This window comes from Beta vulgaris, chromosome 5, assembly GCF_026745355.1.
Source record: "Beta vulgaris subsp. vulgaris cultivar EL10 chromosome 5, EL10.2, whole genome shotgun sequence".
In the NCBI taxonomy this organism is placed as follows: domain Eukaryota; kingdom Viridiplantae; phylum Streptophyta; class Magnoliopsida; order Caryophyllales; family Amaranthaceae; genus Beta; species Beta vulgaris.
The window spans coordinates 9,131,471-9,149,534 of record NC_079206.1 but is presented as its reverse complement, the minus strand read 5'-3'; the positions used below and the strand labels follow the sequence as shown (position 1 = coordinate 9,149,534).

The 18,064-nt window shown below is 38.2% G+C and overlaps 1 protein-coding gene, 1 non-coding gene and 1 pseudogene across 2 annotated transcripts; 2 read left to right on the top strand and 1 right to left on the bottom strand.

Moving 5' to 3' along the window:
* Window positions 1–6,472: 6,472 nt before the first annotated feature.
* LOC125497930 (leucine-rich repeat receptor-like serine/threonine-protein kinase BAM1) lies at window positions 6,473–9,316 on the top strand. The gene is made up of 3 exons (XM_048645648.1): window positions 6,473–6,790; window positions 7,553–7,659; window positions 8,638–9,316. The coding sequence occupies exons 1-3, from the start codon at window positions 6,473–6,475 to the stop codon at window positions 9,314–9,316; spliced, it is 1,104 nt and encodes a 367-aa protein (XP_048501605.1).
* A 1,846-nt stretch (window positions 9,317–11,162) lies between these two features.
* On the bottom strand, window positions 11,163–17,661 carry LOC104892742 (uncharacterized; annotated as a pseudogene).
* On the top strand, window positions 17,194–17,300 carry LOC125498141 (small nucleolar RNA R71). The gene has a single exon (XR_007274907.1). It is a non-coding gene; the product is annotated as a small nucleolar RNA R71 (small nucleolar RNA).
* Window positions 17,662–18,064: the final 403 nt, after the last annotated feature.

The following is an 18,064-nucleotide window of genomic DNA, read 5'->3' as shown; positions in this document are numbered from 1 at the left end:
TTGCTTTTTAGGGCTTACAAAGTTCTTATGCGATGCTGAACTGATCATCTTAGTACTTGGGTACTTAAGCATAAGTCTTAAAAAGGTAAGTTGGCACAGACCAGTTGCAGACCACTTGGGAACCAGATTCTTGAGGCGGTTATTCTCTGAATATTTTTTATTTTCAAATTTCAAATTAGGAAAATAAATGAAGTGACGGTTGTAATTAAGGCAACTACAGGTTTGCGAAGAACGAATATATTCGTTTGATTTTTTTCCTTACCATCTTATATATATTCTTGCATGTGATCATACTTTCCTTATTTCTCTCTTATTATCTTTGATCACATATTTTCCTGATTTTTTTCTTTAGTTGCTTACTTTCTCTCGATCAAACCCTAATTTCTTCTTCTACTCCTTTCTTTCTCGAATTCTTGAAACACAAATTGTTCAAGTTTTCTTTTCTTATTCTCAAGTGCTCAAAACAGAGGAATTCAGTCTCATCATGTCAAAAAGAAGGATACTAGGTTGGTCGAAAAGGAGGTTGAAGAATCTCCGAAATTGAACTAAAAAGCAAAGGAAGTGGCTGAACCAGTGGAGGATCCGATTGTGGAGGAAGAGGTTGAAGATGAGGAAGAAGAACCTTTAATACGAAGGAATTCCAAGAAGCCAGCAACCACAAAATCCACCACTACAAAAATAACTGCACCCAAATCCACCACAAAATCTACCACCACAAAAGCGGTTATTCCAAAATCAACCGCCAAAATCACCAAAACCGCCACTCCAAAGTTACAAAAACCACCACTCCCAAAAAGCCTGTCACACCAAAATCAAAGGCCCCCTCACCAAAACCGGTTGAGGAGTCTAAGCCAGAGGAGTCGGAGAAGATGGAGGAGTCAGAATCTGAAAAGGAGTCGGAGCCGGTGGGTGAGTCTGAACCGGAAAATCAGGATATGGAGGAAGAAGAAGTTGAGAAGGAGGATGTTGTAGTTGAAAAGGCAAAGAAGGTTGCTGCCAAGAAACCGCCATCAAAAGCGGTTAAGTCTGTTGAGAAGACGGTTACCAAAACCATCCCCACAAAACAGCCAGTCAAAACCACCAAGCCAAAATCTCTACCCCTAAATCACACCCAAACCAGTGGAGAAATTAAAGAAGAAGGAAGGTGCTGATGTTGAGGGGAAGTTCCTAAGAAGGAGGCTGTTAAGGCTGTTGCTAGCAAGGGCACAAGGATAAAGACGGTTGCTAGGAAGGGTGCTGAATCTTCCAAAGGCAAGGAGATTGTGCAGGAACCAGAACCAGAACTATTCCCAGCCGACAAAAAGAGGAAGTTGCCTGCTATTGTTGCTGCAGACGGATGCTATGATTTGAGAGATAGGTCTATTCTGGTTGGTTTCTCTGTTGCAAAGAGTTGGGTTGATCAGAAATTCTTGCATGAGGTTAAGGAAGCTTTAGAATTTCAGAAATGGTCTGTTTTGTTTGCAAAAGAACTTGATGGTTTGTTTGGAAAGGTGGTTGAGGAATTTTATGAACACCTGTATACTAAGGACGATGGGCCATACTTTGCTTTTGTTAAGGGCACTCCCATTAATTTATCTGAGAAGATTTTGGCTGAAATTCTCAAAGTCCCAAACAAGGGACTTGATGAGTACTCAAGGGAGAACTGGCCCACAGTTAAAGGCCTCACAGCAGAACAGATCCAGACCAGGTTGTTCACTGGTCCACTTGATCCTAAGCAGGGGTACACCATTGGCCACTTAAGGGAGCCCATCATGAGGATCTTTCATACCATAGCCTCAAAGAGTGTGTTTCCCAGAGCAAGAGGCCGCATGAGTGTGCGGTTGATGGATATTGTTCTCATATACTATCTCATGGAACATATTCCAGTCAACCTCCCTGCTATGATATTGAGTCACATGATCTGCTGTGTGAAGCATGCATTGCCCTATGGAGGATGGCTGACCTTAGTATTCACTCATTGGAAAATTCGTATGGTGGGAGACTATGGCACCATGTCTCACCTTACGAATCAGATTATAGGTCAGAAGGGCATGTCATATGCAGGTGGTGTTCTAAAAATAAAGTGCAGCAAAGGGTGCTGCTGTTGGTGAAGGGACCAGTACGGAATCAGTTCAGGCTACTTATGCCTTGGTGAAACAGTTGAGTGACCAGAACCAGATGATGCAAATATGCTGAATAGTGTTACTCAACTTTGCACTGCTCTTCAAGAATCCTACAGAGAGAGTTGAGGTTCGCCTTGACAAAGTTGGCATTCAGAGTAGAGAGGATTCTGAGGCTGAGGAAGAGTCATCCCATGCTGCTGGTGATGAAGATGATGATGAAATGGTTTCCGAGGAGAAAGAAGAAGAGGAGGAGGAAGAGCAAGAAGAAGAGGAGGAGGAAGAAAACGAAGAAGATGTTTCAGAGAATCTTGAGGAGGAAGAAGATGATGGGACTGAAAACGACTCTGGAGCTGATTGATTTCTTCTTCTTTTCTATTTTGCTGCTAACCCCTCTGTTTTATTGAACTTTATCTCTGGTTACCCCTTTTTCCCAAATTACAAAAATATTTGATCTTATGTAATTTGGTCTCCTACTGGTCTGTAATAACTCTTATTTAGGACAAATAGCTTTTGGTACTCTGCAGGAACTTTGGTAGCATCAGCATCCCTAGAATGTTGTTTGAGCTTCCTATTTAGCTTGACTTATAGTTATCTACTGCTTGTGTTTTGTTCTTGATGTTTCCTTGATTTATTTTGATGATGCCAAAAGGGGGAAGCAGGTGTGAAGTTCTGTGATCTTTTCCACCTATCTTAGGGGAAGAGTCTGGTGTTAAACATGTGTGTGTTGCAGCAACTAGAACAAGGCTGAGTGCCTTGTTAGAGTGACAGACCAGAAGTGGTTTGGATGTAGTGTATTCAAAGCACTTTACTTCTTTTCACCCTAATGACTTAGAAATAAGTCTGAACAACTACTGATGTTCTTCTTGCAATGCATGTTTAAGTCTAAGAGCTCTGAGTCTAATTAGTATTTGCCTATGGTACTTAGAAACTCTTTCTTAAACTGTGTCAGTTAGTTGTGAACTGGTGTACTTGTAAATGATGCTTAATCTGCAGGAACAGTACGAGACCAGTGCTTGAGTTCTTATCTTAAGAATTAATTTTTGAAAAAGTTCTCAAAACTAATGATATTATTTGCAGGGGAACTTCAGGTTTGTCATCATCAAAAAGGGGAATTTGTTAGTTCCCTGTTTGAGTTTTGAATGATGACAAACCACATTGAACTATTATATTGCATGCATGTTTCTGTTTACATGTGTAGGTGCCAAAGTACAGTTCAATGGATAGAAAGACGAAGCCAGTGAAGCCAAGTCTTGAAGAATTGCATGAAGACCAAGATCAAGTTGTAGTATTTAGGTCTTAGATGCAATGTAAGTGGTATAAAGGTTTTGATGCACTATAAAGGTTTGAAACTAGAGAGATGAGCTAGTTGTGGATGACAAGAAACTCGGTTACTTGTCATACACAACTACAAGTAAAACTTGGTTGATTGGAACAGTCTGGGAACAGATCTGAACCAGTCCTCTAAGGATTTACTTCATGCATTCGTATTTTAGGAAAGTTTTCTTTCCGCGAAAATTGATTTTCAAAATACACGGATGCATGGTTTGTTGTGTAGCAAGATTTCTTAAGTATGGTAAGTGTGTTATATGATATTATACTGAGTATATTTTCCTTGGAATAATTTGCATATTTTCGAGGAAAATATACTCTCATAATATCATGTAACATTTACTTACCAAAGGCTTATTTAAGGAGTTTGCTAGCACACAAACCTAAGCTTTTGCACGCATTTTTCAAATACTCTAAGCAAAAGCATTCTCTCTGAACTCTTAAACCTAGCATAAACCCTAATACCACATAGATCTTAAACTACTCTCATTCTAAGCGTGTTAGGCTGTTTTATTCTTGAGAGAAAACTTGTTGTATTTGAGCATTCTGTGAGTTCAGTTTGCTGGGGAAGTTGATCAGGGATCAACTTCATTTGAACCATCATAGTTGGTGGTTGAGTCGAACTTCCATAGGTGGAAGTTGGGGAATCATCTTGTGCATAGGTGCATAAGTGATTGAGTGTAATTCTTTTGTTATTCTGAGTTGATTAATAAAAGATGAGTGAGTGGAGGACGTAGACTTATTAGAAGTCGAACCTCGTTAAATCGTTGTGTTGTTTATTCATTGCTTTTATTTCCGCTGCTAGAGAACTATTCTCTTACAGTTCTTACTATAATCGAAAAAGTTACAACATTCGGACAAATACTCAATTCATCCCCCTCTTGAGTATCTCTTGCACTTACAAAAAGTCATCAACTTCCTTTTCATGTTTCTACTATCACCTCTAATGCTTCGTTACAATATGTCTACACTGATCTTTGGACATCCCCTCTCTTCTCTCATGATGGTTACAAGTATTATGTTATATTTACTGATCATTTTTCGAAACACACTTGGCTCTATCCACTAAAACTTAAATCTGATACTAAAACTACCTTCATTAGATTTAAAGCTTTAGTGGAGAAATACTTCCAACGCCCTATTGTCACTCTCTACTCTGATAATGGCGGTGAATATGATGCCTTACATGAATTTCTAACCCTTGATGGTGTTTCTCGCCTCACATCCCCTCCTCATACACCCCAACACAACGACCTTTCTGAACGTCGTCATCGTCATATTGTCAAAACGACTCTCTCCCTTCTCACTCACTCTTCTATGCCCCTCCAATATTGGACGAATGCCTGTGCCACTGCTGTCTACCACATCAATCGCCTACCCACCTCCACTCTAAAAAATGCCTCTCCCTACTCCATTCTTTTTGGCTCGGAACCCAACTATCTCAAGCTCCGGAGTTTTGGTTGCCTCTGCTATCCATGGCTCAAACCCTACACCAAACACAAACTCCATCTCAAATCCGTGCCATGCGTATTCATAGGCTACTCCCCCACTCAAAGTGCGTATTATTGTCTCGATCGTAAAACGCACAAAATCTATTGCTCTCGTCATGTGCATTTTGTTGAATCCACATTCCCCTTCTCCGAGCTCCCTACTTCTCCTGCCAATCTTCCCACCATTCTCGACGCATGGTGTCCTCTCTCTATCACCTCTATCACTCCTCCTTCTCCACCCCACACCCCTCTCTCGCTCACTCCCTCCTCCACTACCCTCTCCCCTTCATCGTCTCCCTCTTCCGCTGCTACCACTCCCCCCCTCGATGACCCCCTCGACCACAACTCCTCTACCACATCTTCACCTCTACTGCCATCCCCCTCCTCTCAACCCACTCACTCCTCCCCCCCTCTCGCCTACACCCTCATCATCTCCTCCCGCTCACCACACTCGCGTCACCCATGGCATTCGCAAACCCCTCACCAAACTAAATCTCACTGCCACCCTCGACCACTCCGAAACCGAACCCAAAACTATTACCCAAGCCCTCAAAAGCTCGGTGTGGCGCAAAGCCATGGATGAGGAGATTGCTGCACTCGTTAAAAATCAAACTTGGGAACTTGACCCACCATCCCCTTCACAAAATGTTGTCACCTGCAAATGGATATTTAGGATTAAAAGGGACCATGCGGGGAAGGCCATAAAATATAAAGCTCGGTACGTCGCTCGTGGGTTTAACCAACGAGCTGGAATTGACTACAGTGACACCTTCAGTCCTGTCGTCAAACCATCCACTGTTCGGTTGTTGCTATCCCTTGCTGTTAGTCAGAACTGGACTCTACGCCGACTCGATATTTATAACGCTTTTTTGCAGGGCACCTTGACAGATGAAGTGTACACAATTCAACCGCCGAGCTATGGTGACTCGAAGTTTCCAAATCATGTTTGCAAGCTAAACAAAGCCCTCTATGGTTTAAAGCAAGCCCCACGAGCCTAGTACACGGAGCTCCGGCATTATCTCCTTGCGGTTGGGTTCCGCAACACCATCTCTGACTCCTCCTTATTCACTCTTCACTCCAACGGCGTCACCATTTACCTACTCGTCTATGTAGACGACATTATTGTCACTAGCAGCAACTCCAATGCTCTTGACAAGTTCGTCGACCACCTAGCCGCACGGTTTTCACTTAAATACTTGGGTAACTTGTCCTACTTTCTTGGAGTTGAAGTGATTCCTCATCCTAAGGGCCTCTTCCTTAGCCAGAAAAAGTATATCCACGACATTTTGTGCAAAGCCAATATGAAAGACGCCAAACCTGAAACATGTCGCCACGCCTATGGTACCTGACCCACCTCTCTCTATGCATGGCGCCGTGTTGTCTGACCCAACCCCCTACCGTACTCTCATTGGCAGTCTTCAATACCTGAGCTTGACACGCCCGGACGTCGCATTTGCCGTAAATAAACTTGCTCAGTACATGCAACGCCCAACCGACGACCATATGCAAGCACTACGTCGTCTTCTCCGCTACTTACATGGCACCTCAACCATGGGCTTAATCATTCACAGAGACACCCCACTCACCCTTCATACGTACTCTGATTCGGACTGGGCAAGAGACAAAGATGACTACATATCAACTACTACCTACATTGTATACTTGGGGAAAAATGCCATCTCATGGACTTCTCACAAGCAACGAACTCGAGCTCGCTCATCTACCGAGGCTGAGTATCGTGCAGTTGCGAACACTACCGCCGAACTCCTATGGGTCAATAACCTACTCGCTGAGCTTGGGCACAAGGTTCCTCTGGCTCCATTCATCTACTGTGACAATGTAGGTGCTACGTATGTTAGTGCAAATCCGGTATTTCACTCCAAAATGAAGCACCTGGGTCTTGATTACCACTTTGTACATGAGAATGTGCAGTCCAGCCTCCTACATACAGGTCTCCTACATTTCCACTCGGACCAGCTCGCTGATGCGCTTACTAATCCATTGCCACGCACTACACACTCTCTCTTGATCGACCAAATTGGCCTCGCTGTGTGGCCACCCAATTTGCGGGGGCGTGATAAGGATTGAATAAGTTTTTAGACTTATCTTATTCCTTTTGTTATCTTTTGTAACTACTTCATAGGATATTCTTTTGTATTGTTTATCTTCTATCTTCTTCTCCCTTACTTTAGCACATGTTGTAACTACCTACAGTAAACTTAGGCTATTTATATAGCTTGTATACGCATACTTCATAAGATATTCACTCATAAACACTATCTCTTCTCTACAGTTGTATCTCATATTTTGGTTGACGTCCATGTTCTGGTTTTGGTGAATTTGAACTCCCCTTATTAGGAAATTCTCGTGATGCTTTATGTAAATAAAGCTTTAGTCTTTTTATGGATTTGTTATGATCTTAGATACACCTTAAATCAATTTAATTGAATCGGATTTTTTTTTAGGTATATCATATTTTATAATTTCTTTGAGTGTTGTCAATATGTGTTGTGGTTGTTCATGGTTACAACTTTATATCTTCTTTTATTGATGTAAGACTGGTGTTTGGGATTGATTTGCAAAAGAATATTATTTGGCACATGATTTATGAGGCTGATGTTCTCATTTTAGGTTGAGGGTCTTGTCCTTGATCACGGTTCCAGGCATCCTGATATGAAGCGAAGAGCAGAGAATTGTTACATATTGACTTGTAATGTATCTCTGGAGTGTGAGGAAAGGTATGAGTTTAGTCTGAGAGAGCATGATAGTAACATCGTGTCTTAATTCTTAGCAATTGACTTCTGTCTAATGCATCAAACTTTTATACACAGTTGAATCATGTCGGTATATTCCTTTTATACATGATGATAGCTATAGGGTGGAGTCTATGTGTAATGATAGAGGTGTCCATTTTGTATAATGTGAGGCAGAAGTGGAACCTGTGGTATCTATTTGATGGTGTTGATGATGTTTTGGTCCCTATTGTATAAGAGACTAAGAGTACAGTTAGCACAAAAGACCAAATATGGAAATTTATGAACTGTTTCTCAATAGCTGCAAGGCTTCCTTTTTAAGGGTGTGTCACATTAGTTGCAACTTCTCTATTTTGTCAAGTATTTCAAGGCAAAATACCAATTGCGTGAAAATAGATAATCAAATTTTATATTCATGGTAAATGGTAAGCATAAACCAGTAGACTTGAAATGATCAATTTCCTCATTAACAGTAGCATCATTATAGTTGTTCATCTCAAGAGAATCATCTTGCTGACTTCTATTGGATAATCTTATATGTAAAGGGATAATATTATATTATAAAGGGTAGAATGGTACTTTACTAGTCATAGGTTGATAGTTATTTTAAGCAAGTTATAAAACCCTATTCTTGCAAGTGAACAAATTCTAGTAGAAAGTGATAAATATAGGGTATCGTATCCACAGGGAACGTTGAATAAATCTTAGTCTAAAGTCTACTAAAATAACTCGAAAGAATAGATAAATTAAGTGGTTCGAAACTATTAAGACTAATACGAATTAAATAAAGGAAAAATGGATCAGAATACCCCCAACTTTGGCCCGTCCGCTTTTAATACCCCCAACTTTGGATTATTTTTAAATACCCCCAACTTTGGGGGTGGTCCGCCAAAAATGCACCATTTACCTGTTATGACCGGATGAACTGGTAAACCAAAAACCAACCCCTCTGCTCAATGGCAGAACATTACCAGAACAAAAAGCTTTACTTGGTATAAAATCCGCCATTACAGATGACCCACAATCATCTCTTTCTTCCTGGAAAACTTCCACTCATCACTGTACTTGGGATTTCATCAAATGTTCATCTTCATCTTCATTAAATCATCATCAAACTGTAGTTTCACTCAACATTTCTGGGTTAAATCTCACTGGAATTCTCTCACCTGACATAGGTTTTCTCACCAACTTGCAAAACCTTAGTGTTGCAGGAAACTCATTCTCTGGACCAATCCCATCTTCACTCTCTCTCCTCTCAAATCTTTACCACCTTAATCTCTCCAACAACATCTTCAACTCAACTTTTCCTTCCTCTCTCTCTCCTCTAAAAAACCTACCAATCCTCGACGTTTACAACAATAATCTCACTGGCCCACTCCCTCTTTCCGTCGTTAACATGTCGGAGCTCCGGCATCTTCATCTGGGTGGTAACTACTTTTCCGGCGAGATTCCGGTGGAGTACGGACAATGGAGGAAGATTGAGTATCTTGCTGTATTTGGTAATGAGCTTGAAGGGAATATTCCGGCGGAAATTGGGAATTTAAGTCCGCTTAAAGAGCTTTATATTGGGTATTATAATGGATATTCCGGTGGGATTCCGCCGGAGGGGGGTGCGGGGGTGGAGGGAGTGGAGGACTGCTAGAGGATGGAGGGGGGGGTTCTGGGGTGGTGGGAGTGGGGGGATGGTTGGGCTGGCATGAGGGTTTGCAGCCGGGAGGGGAGAGGGAGGGTCTGGGGTTGGGGGAGAGGGTGGTTGAAGTGGTGGTGGGTAGGAGTCGAAATTAAAAATAAACGAGAAATAAAAAAATTACCTTGTTAACAGGTTACAAGTCATCTGGATGCATTTTTGGCAGACTTTCTCAATAGTTGGGGGTATTTAAAAATAACTCATAATTGGGGGTATTAAAAGCGGACGGGCCAAAGTTGGGGGTATTCTGATCCATTTTTCCTTAAATAAACGAGTATGAGAAATTGAGAAAGTAACTAATAATACGAACAACAATCAATAAGAATGGGTTTCTAGGACAGTCGAATCCACCGTTATTAATATGACCAATAGGTTAATTAGGACGAGAATTATAAGTTTTATTGAGCAACCTAAACTACAAGTCTGAATTACTCTACCGTAAATAATATTATGAACAAATAGGTGACATAATCTATCCATCAAAGCATAAATTATTCAACTAATTACTCACAAATCAATAAGAACCATTGCATAACATCATACTTTAGACTACAAGTACAAAGTATGTAAATTAGATAACCATTCAAGCCAATAAAAAGTCCTACAAGGATTATTATCAACGTAAATGGAGAAACAATAATTGAACAACGTATCTAGAGTTATGCAATCATAAAACCAAATATAATTCTCAAACAATTAAACTATAAAATCAGATTAATAAGGTTTCATCTAAGCCCTAGAATTGAGAAATTAGCTACTCATAATTAGGGAAAACATCACCAAATTAGGAGTAACCATGAAGAATCTCCCAGAGCAACCCGCTGAATTGCCGCCTCGACCCACCACCACGGCCACCGTCCAAGGTTCTTGTTGATGTTCTCTTTCGTCCCCCTTTTTGTATCGCTGCTGCCCCCCTCTTTATAATTGCTTTTTTGCTCCTTGTTGCCCAAGGAGACGATCTCTTGTACGAGATTTCGGGTGTATGAATTAGCAATTTTCCTTCCTTAGATGCATCGTATCAATCTAATGAAAGGAAATATCTTCTCTTTCTTTTGTCCTTGGCTTGCGTGACATGAGCTGCTTATCCAAGGCAATTATATTTTCCGCTTTAGTCTTCTAGATGATGCGTGTCAATTAGTTAGATATGATATGGGCTTCCTTGGTTTTTGCTTCCCACTAACAAGTACATTAGGATTATTCATATACTATCCTGCCCAAAACATAGTAGTATCAATTAGTGGAGTATTGAAAAGTTATTTATAAATAGTCACAAGATACCCACTATAATAAATACTAGTAATACATATAAAACATATGAATTAATATCTACTACAGCATTATATGACATAATAACCAAGTATTAAGGGATTAAATTATATAGTATTACGCACTTATCAACTCCCCCACACTTCAACTTTGCTAGTCCTCGAGCAAATATAAATAATATGACATGTGACACATCCAACTCGAGACAACTTTATATATGATATCACCTCAACATTCTTAGACAAGACATAGACAAAGGAGAGCTTAATAATAAACTAAAACATTTCATTCCTTTCTTGAAATTAAAAGTTAATCTTAAAAACGTTTGTTAGGTTAGAAAGCTATGAACACTATTGATCTTTTATTCTCAAGCAACCTTTTGATCATTTAGTTTGGTCTTACATGTAATCTAGGTGCTCATGTGCATGTGTATTGACGTTCGAATACGAGACACTTTGTTTAGACTTAATTATTGTTCCAGTTGATTCTCTCTTACTTCCCAGTGCATTAGCACTTAGTACCCGCACATGGATCGTCCCTTTTCATATGACATTGCAATTGCCACCTATTGATCTCAAAGGAGTACTCGATACTTTGCTTGCCTTGGCTTTTAGGGCTTTTTAATTTGCTTTTCCTAGTTCTTTTATTATAAGGACTTTATATCCTCTTTTCTTATAATGGTTCATCATCTCACTTTTTAATTTTTAATTTTTTTTTTTACAACTACTAAATTTTCTTTGAACCATTACTCACTCTTTTTATAATAGCAAAGTCAAGTAATTCTCCAGTAACCAAAGGCAGTGAAAAAGTTACAAAGGAAAGTAAGAGATACTAGTTAGGAGATTAAGATATAAAAGTCTATCCTCCGTATCTCGCATCTAAGCCAATGGACAAAGTGTGCTAGATTACACGCAAGCATAAGCATTTTTAAGTTCAATTAAGAAGTTGCTCGAGTTAAAAATCTTCACATTCATAACTTTAGAAAAACACACATTTTTTTCTTTTCTCTTTTTTTTTTTAAAATTAATTAGATTAGAGTCTATTACTAAGTCTCCTTACTAGTAAGTCCAAAAGAAGAGGTGATTTTTAAATTAATTAGATTCCACGCAAATTCCGACAGCACCTCCCCATAAATTGGACATCCGGCAATTATAATGCCATAAAATTTAAACCTGTAACTCAAGCATTTAATCACCGGTACGACAGCCAAACACAAAATCCCATCACTATATCACACAACCATCGTACCACAATAATCACAAATACACCAAATATGACCTTTATGTACCAATTTTATCTCTCCCCCACACTTATTTATAGCATTGCCCTCAATGCAACAAGAGAATGGAAGAAAACATAAAATAAGAGAGATGGAGCGACACAACCTGGCGAGTGACGAGCAGATTCCACAATCTGAAGAAAAGAAAACTCAGCAGCGAAACTACTATAAATCAAACTCAGTCCTGGCAGAATAGTAAGCGTCTAGTTGCTGTGAATCTGCAACAAAATAAACAATAGCAGTAGGGGTGGACCAATATTAATAAGATAAAGTTCAATAAATAACATTAAGAAAAATAGAAAAAGGAAGAAACAAAAAGAAAATAAAGAAATTCTTGGCTGCCTCCCAGAGAGCGCTAAGTTTTTTCAAGTCTTTAGCTAGACTTAGTTATCCGATTCAGTTGATGTATATAGGGTCCACCAGATTAATGGACTCGATAAGTCCTTCCTCAACATCATTAGACACTACATGCTTCAGTCGTTGCCCATTAACCATAAGTAGACGACCATCTCGGGGGTTAGAAATCTGTACAGCACCAGAGGGAAAAACCTGGTTCACGACAAAAGGACCATCCCACCTAGATCTTAGTTTACCTGAAAGAACTTGAGTTTAGAATTATAAAGCCAAACCTGCTGATTAGGTTCAAAAGATTTTCTAGATATATTTTTATCATGAAAATCCTTGGTTTTAGCCTTATATATCTTAGCATTTTCATAAGCATCATTTACAATTCATCTAGCTCATTTAATTGTAGGCGACGATTAGAACCAGCTTGTTTCATATCAAAATTAAAAGCTTTAGTAGCCCAAAAAGCTTTATGTTCTAATTCAACAGGTAGATGACAAGCCTTTCCATAAACTAGTCTATACGGTGACATCCCAATCGGGGTTTTAAAAGCAATACGATAAGCCCAAAGTGCATCATTTAACCTTAAAGACCAATCTTTTCTATCAGGCCTAACTGTTTTTTCAAGGATTGATTTTATTTCACGATTAGACACCTCTACTTGACCACTAGTTTGGGGATGGTAGGGAGTTGCTACCTTGTGTGTCACATTATACTTTTTAAGCAATGACTCAAAAGAACGATGAAGAAAATGACTACCCCCATCACTAATAAGTGCTCTAGGTACACCAAATCGAGCAAAAATGTTATCCTTAACAAATTCCATTACTACTATGTGATCATTAGTCTTAGTGGCTTTCGCTTCAACCCATTTAGAAACATAATCTACCGCAACTAATATATAAGTGAAGCCAAAAGAGGGTGGGAAGGGACCCATAAAGTCTATACCCCATACATCAAAAATCTCAACAATCAAAATAGGGGTAAGGGGCATCATATTACGACGAGATATGGCTCCTGTTTTTTGACATCTATCACTAGCAAGGAAAAATTTTTGTGCATCTTTGAATAAAGTGGGCCAATAAAAACCACTTTGAAGGACTTTAGCAGCGGTTCTACGCCCCCCAAAATGCCCCCCACATGCATATGAATGACAAAAGGTTAAAATATCATGATATTCACTTTCAGGTACACATCTTCGAATTACTTGATCATAACAATATTTAAATAAGTATGGATCTTCCCAAAAATAATGCTTAACCTGCGAAAAGAACCTATCTTTCTCTTGTTTTGACCATTGAGAAGGTATCTTACCAGTAGCAAGGTAATTGACAATATGCACAAACCATGGAAGACGTGTATGAGACACGGCAAACAAATGTTCATCTGGGAAATCATCCTGCAGAAAATGGTCAGCATTTTGTTCAAGAATTATCCTAGATAAGTGGTCAGCTACTGAGTTTCAGACCCCTTTTTATCTCTAATTTCGATGTCAAATTCTTGTAACAATAAAATCCACCTAATTAACCTCGGTTTTGACTCTTTCTTAGATAATAAATACCTTAAAGCTGCATGATCAGAATAGATTATCACTTTTGAGCACAAAAGATAAGAGCGAAATTTGTCAAGTGAAAACACAATAGCTAGTAACTCTTTTTCAGTAGTAGAATAATTTTTCTGAGCATCAGTTAGAGTTTTACTAGCATAATAAATTACATGGGAACTTTATTTACCTTTTGACCAAGGACGCACCAATAGCATAGTCAGACGCATCACACATAATTTCAAAGGTAAAGAAAAGTCAGGGGGTTGTACTATAGGTGCTGAAACAAGCAGAGTTTTAACTTTTCAAAAGACTCCACACATGACTCATCAAATAAAAATGTAGTATCTTTAGCAAGGAGATTAGTGAGAGGTCTAGCAAGCTTACTGAAATCCTTAATAAATCTCCTGTAAAAACCTGCATGTCCTAGAAAAGATCTAACATGTTTAACAGAAGTAGGAGTAGGAAGTTTAGCAATAAGATCAACTTTAGCTTTATCTACTTCAATACCCTTCTTAGAAATTCTATGACCCAAGACAATACCTTCATTAACCATGAAATGACTCTTTTCCCAACTGAGAATGAGATTTACCTCTTCACACCTTTTTAAAACAACAGTCAAGTTATTCAAACAATCATCAAATGAGGATCCAAATACAGAAAAATCATCCATGAACACTTCTAAAAACTTATCAACCATATCACAAAAAATAGACATCATACATCGTTGGAAAGTAGATGGTGCATTGCATAAACCAAATGGCATGCGTCTAAAAGCAAAAGTACCTGCTGGACATGTAAAAGTAGTTTTCTCCTGATCTTCAGGATAAATAGCCAATTGATTATAACCAGAGTATCCATCAAGAAAGCAATAATAACTTTGACCTGCTAACTTTTCTAAGATTTGATCAATAAAAGGTAAAGGAAAATGATCTTTCCTAGTTGCAGAATTTAACTTACGATAATCAATGCAAACTCTCCAACCCGTAGTCTGTCTAGTAGGAATAAGTTCACCTTTACTATTTTCCACAACTGTGATTCCTGACTTTTTAGGTACAACTTGCACAGGACTGACCCACTGGCTATCAGAAATTGGATAAATAATACCTGCATCTAACATTTAACTACCTCCTTCATAACAACTTCTTTCATATGTGGATTTAACCTGCGTTGCATTTCTCTAGAAGGTTTAGCATTATCTTCTAAAAATATTCTATGCATACAAATAGATGGGCTAATCCCTTTTAAATCAGCCACTGACCACCCTATAGCTTTTTTATGATCAATCAAGACTTTTATGAGTCGTGATTCCTGCTCATTAGACAACTGAGAAGAAATAATTACAGGTAAGGTCTTATTAGATCCCAAAAAGGCATACTTGAGTGTAGATGGAAGAGCTTTTAACTCAAGTTGAGGAGGAGAAATAATGGATGGTATAGCTGGAGACTAGAAAGAGGTGGTAAAGGTTCATGTTTAGCTACCCAAGAAGAAGTTTCAAGCAAAGGAGCGTCATTAAGAATTGACAAAAATTTTCTAACACATCACCCAAATCAAGAGAACTTAAGTTTTCACGTGAAATACTAGTTTCTAACGGATCTCTAGTAATAAGAGCGGGTAATGATTCTTCAACTAGTTCATCAATTAAGTCAACAAAGAAACACTCAGATTCATTTTCCAAGGTGGGGTGAGCAGAAGCTTTGAAAATATTAAGTTTGATTCTCATATTAAAACAGAAACATCCATTTCTCCAGACCTACAATTAATAGTAGCATTAGCAGTTGCTAGAAAAGGTCGCCCTAAGATTACTGGAATATTTTTAGATGAGTTTCCAGGCTCCATTTCTAACACTAAAAATCAACAGGAAAGAAACCTTTATCAATCTTAATTAGCACATCATCAATCCTACCTCTAGGAACTTTGATAGACCTATCAGCTAATTGTAGAGTACAATTAGATGGTTGCAGCTCACCTAAGCCTAATTGCTGATACACAGAGTAAGGAATCAAATTAACACTTGACCCTAAATCTAAGAGAGCTTTTTCAATTTTATGATCACCAATATGACATGAAATAGTAGGAACTCCAGGATCTTTGAATTTAGGTGTTTTGTCAAATTGCAAAATAGAACTTACTTGTTCACTCAAGACAACTTTCTTAGAACAATGAGCTTTAGATTTCCTTTTATAAGTGCACATATCCTTAAGAAATTTGGCATAAGCAGGAATTTGTTTAATAGCATCCAAAAGAGGTAAATTGATTTGAACATGTTTAAAAGTCTCTAAAATGTCTTCTTTCTGCTTATTCTTTCCATAAGGTGAAGGTACATCTAAAGCTTGAGGATAAGGAACTCTAGGCTCATAAGGAATTGTAATCACAGATTCACCATTTTTAGGGGAAGGGGATTTTTCTTTATTTTCAGCAATTTTAGTCTCTACATTATCTAATTCATCATTGTCATTATTACCTTCCTTGTTAGAAATTTTGTTATCTAACTCTTTACCATTCCTTAAGACCATTACAGCTTTAGTTTGTTCTTGATTAAGGCCTTTAGGATTAGCAATAGAACTACTAGGTAATTTTCCATCATCTCTTTTACCTATTGCATTAGCTAACTGACCAATTTGAGTTTCTAATTTAGCTATGGACTGCGTGTGAGAATCAACAACATGCATCTTATTTTCAATATTCTGAACAGAAGAAGTGACAGTCCCTAAAGCAGAAATAATTTTTTCCATGTCAAAATTGCTACTGCCAGGTTGTGAAGTTTGAGATGTATACCTTTGAGGTTGATAACCAGGAGGATTATTATTCATACCAGATTGGCCCATTTGGTTAAGTCTTTGTCCTTGTTGTGCTTCTCCACTTTGTTGTTTCCATGAAAAATTAGGATGATTCCTCCACCCCGGATTATATGTATTTGAATATGGATTGTTGTGTGGAGGGAAGCCTTGGGCTGCATGAACCTGTTCCTGTGACACTTCAGAATAGTTATTAGAAAATTTTTGAGATAAGTGAGTAGGACTAGAACATAGCATACAAACTTCATTCGTATTCATGGAATTCACATGCATATTGTTCGTATTCACAAGTTGGTCTATCTTTTTATTCAAAAGATCTACTTGATCCATTTTCTTAGTAAGTGCATCTACTTTATAGACAAGATCATGAGTATGAGATATTTCATAAATTCCTCCCTTACCCCCTAGAGTTCTAGATGCATTAGAGGCACTAGTACTAGAAGTAGCATGTTGTTGTGAATTTTCACTCAAAGTCTCAAATAATTCCCAGGCCTCATCACAATTTTTCTGCATGAAATTTCCACCACAAGAAGCATCTACCATTTGTTGATTATGCTCATTAAGTCCATAATAAAAACTATGTATAAGTTGCCATTTAGGAACCTCATGATGTGGGCATTCACTTAACAAATTACTAAACCGTTCCCATGCTTCATAAAATAATTCATTAGGCTTTTGAGAAAAAGTTGTTATAGCACGTCTCATAGCACTCAATTTACCAATTGAATAAAATCTCTTTAATTAAAAAATCTTTTTGTAATTGAGCCCAGGTAGTAACATGCTTGTGATTTAGCCATTCTTTAGCCTTATCTTTTAAAGAAAAATTAAATAAACGCAACTGAATAGCATCAAGAGAAGCATTAGCAAAACTAAAAGTAGAACAAACCTCCAAAAATGCATCAATGTGCTTATAAGGATTTTCTGATTCAAGGCCATAAAAAGTAGGAAGCATTTGAATATATTGAGGTTTGATTTCAAAATTCCCTTCAACATTAGGCATCCTATTTCCAATTGGTGAAGTGTAAGTGCCAGGGGTGAAATGATCACTAAGCTTAGTTTCATCTCCCATGGTGATTTTATTATTCGAAATCACAACCACTTATATTATTTCTTTTAAAAGCTCTTAATTCTCTAAGTGTGCGTTCAATTTCAGAATTATATGGTCTTAAATCACACGGCAAAGATCTACGACCAAACATAAACTAAACAAACAAAGAAATATAAAGATTGGATGGAAAACACCTGAAAGATTGGACTTTAGCAGATTCTCCAAGCTGTATAATTAAATCAGGAGTAGTATCAAGCTGCCCGCACTGCCTGCACAGAGTATATAGTAACTAAAAATCAGTGCTAGAAATAAAAACACAATAAAAACAGAAAAATAAAAATAAGAAGACAGCTATGAAAGGAAATCTAGACTAAAAAAAATCAGATTTAAGAAATGCAGAATGTAAATATAAAAAATAAAACTA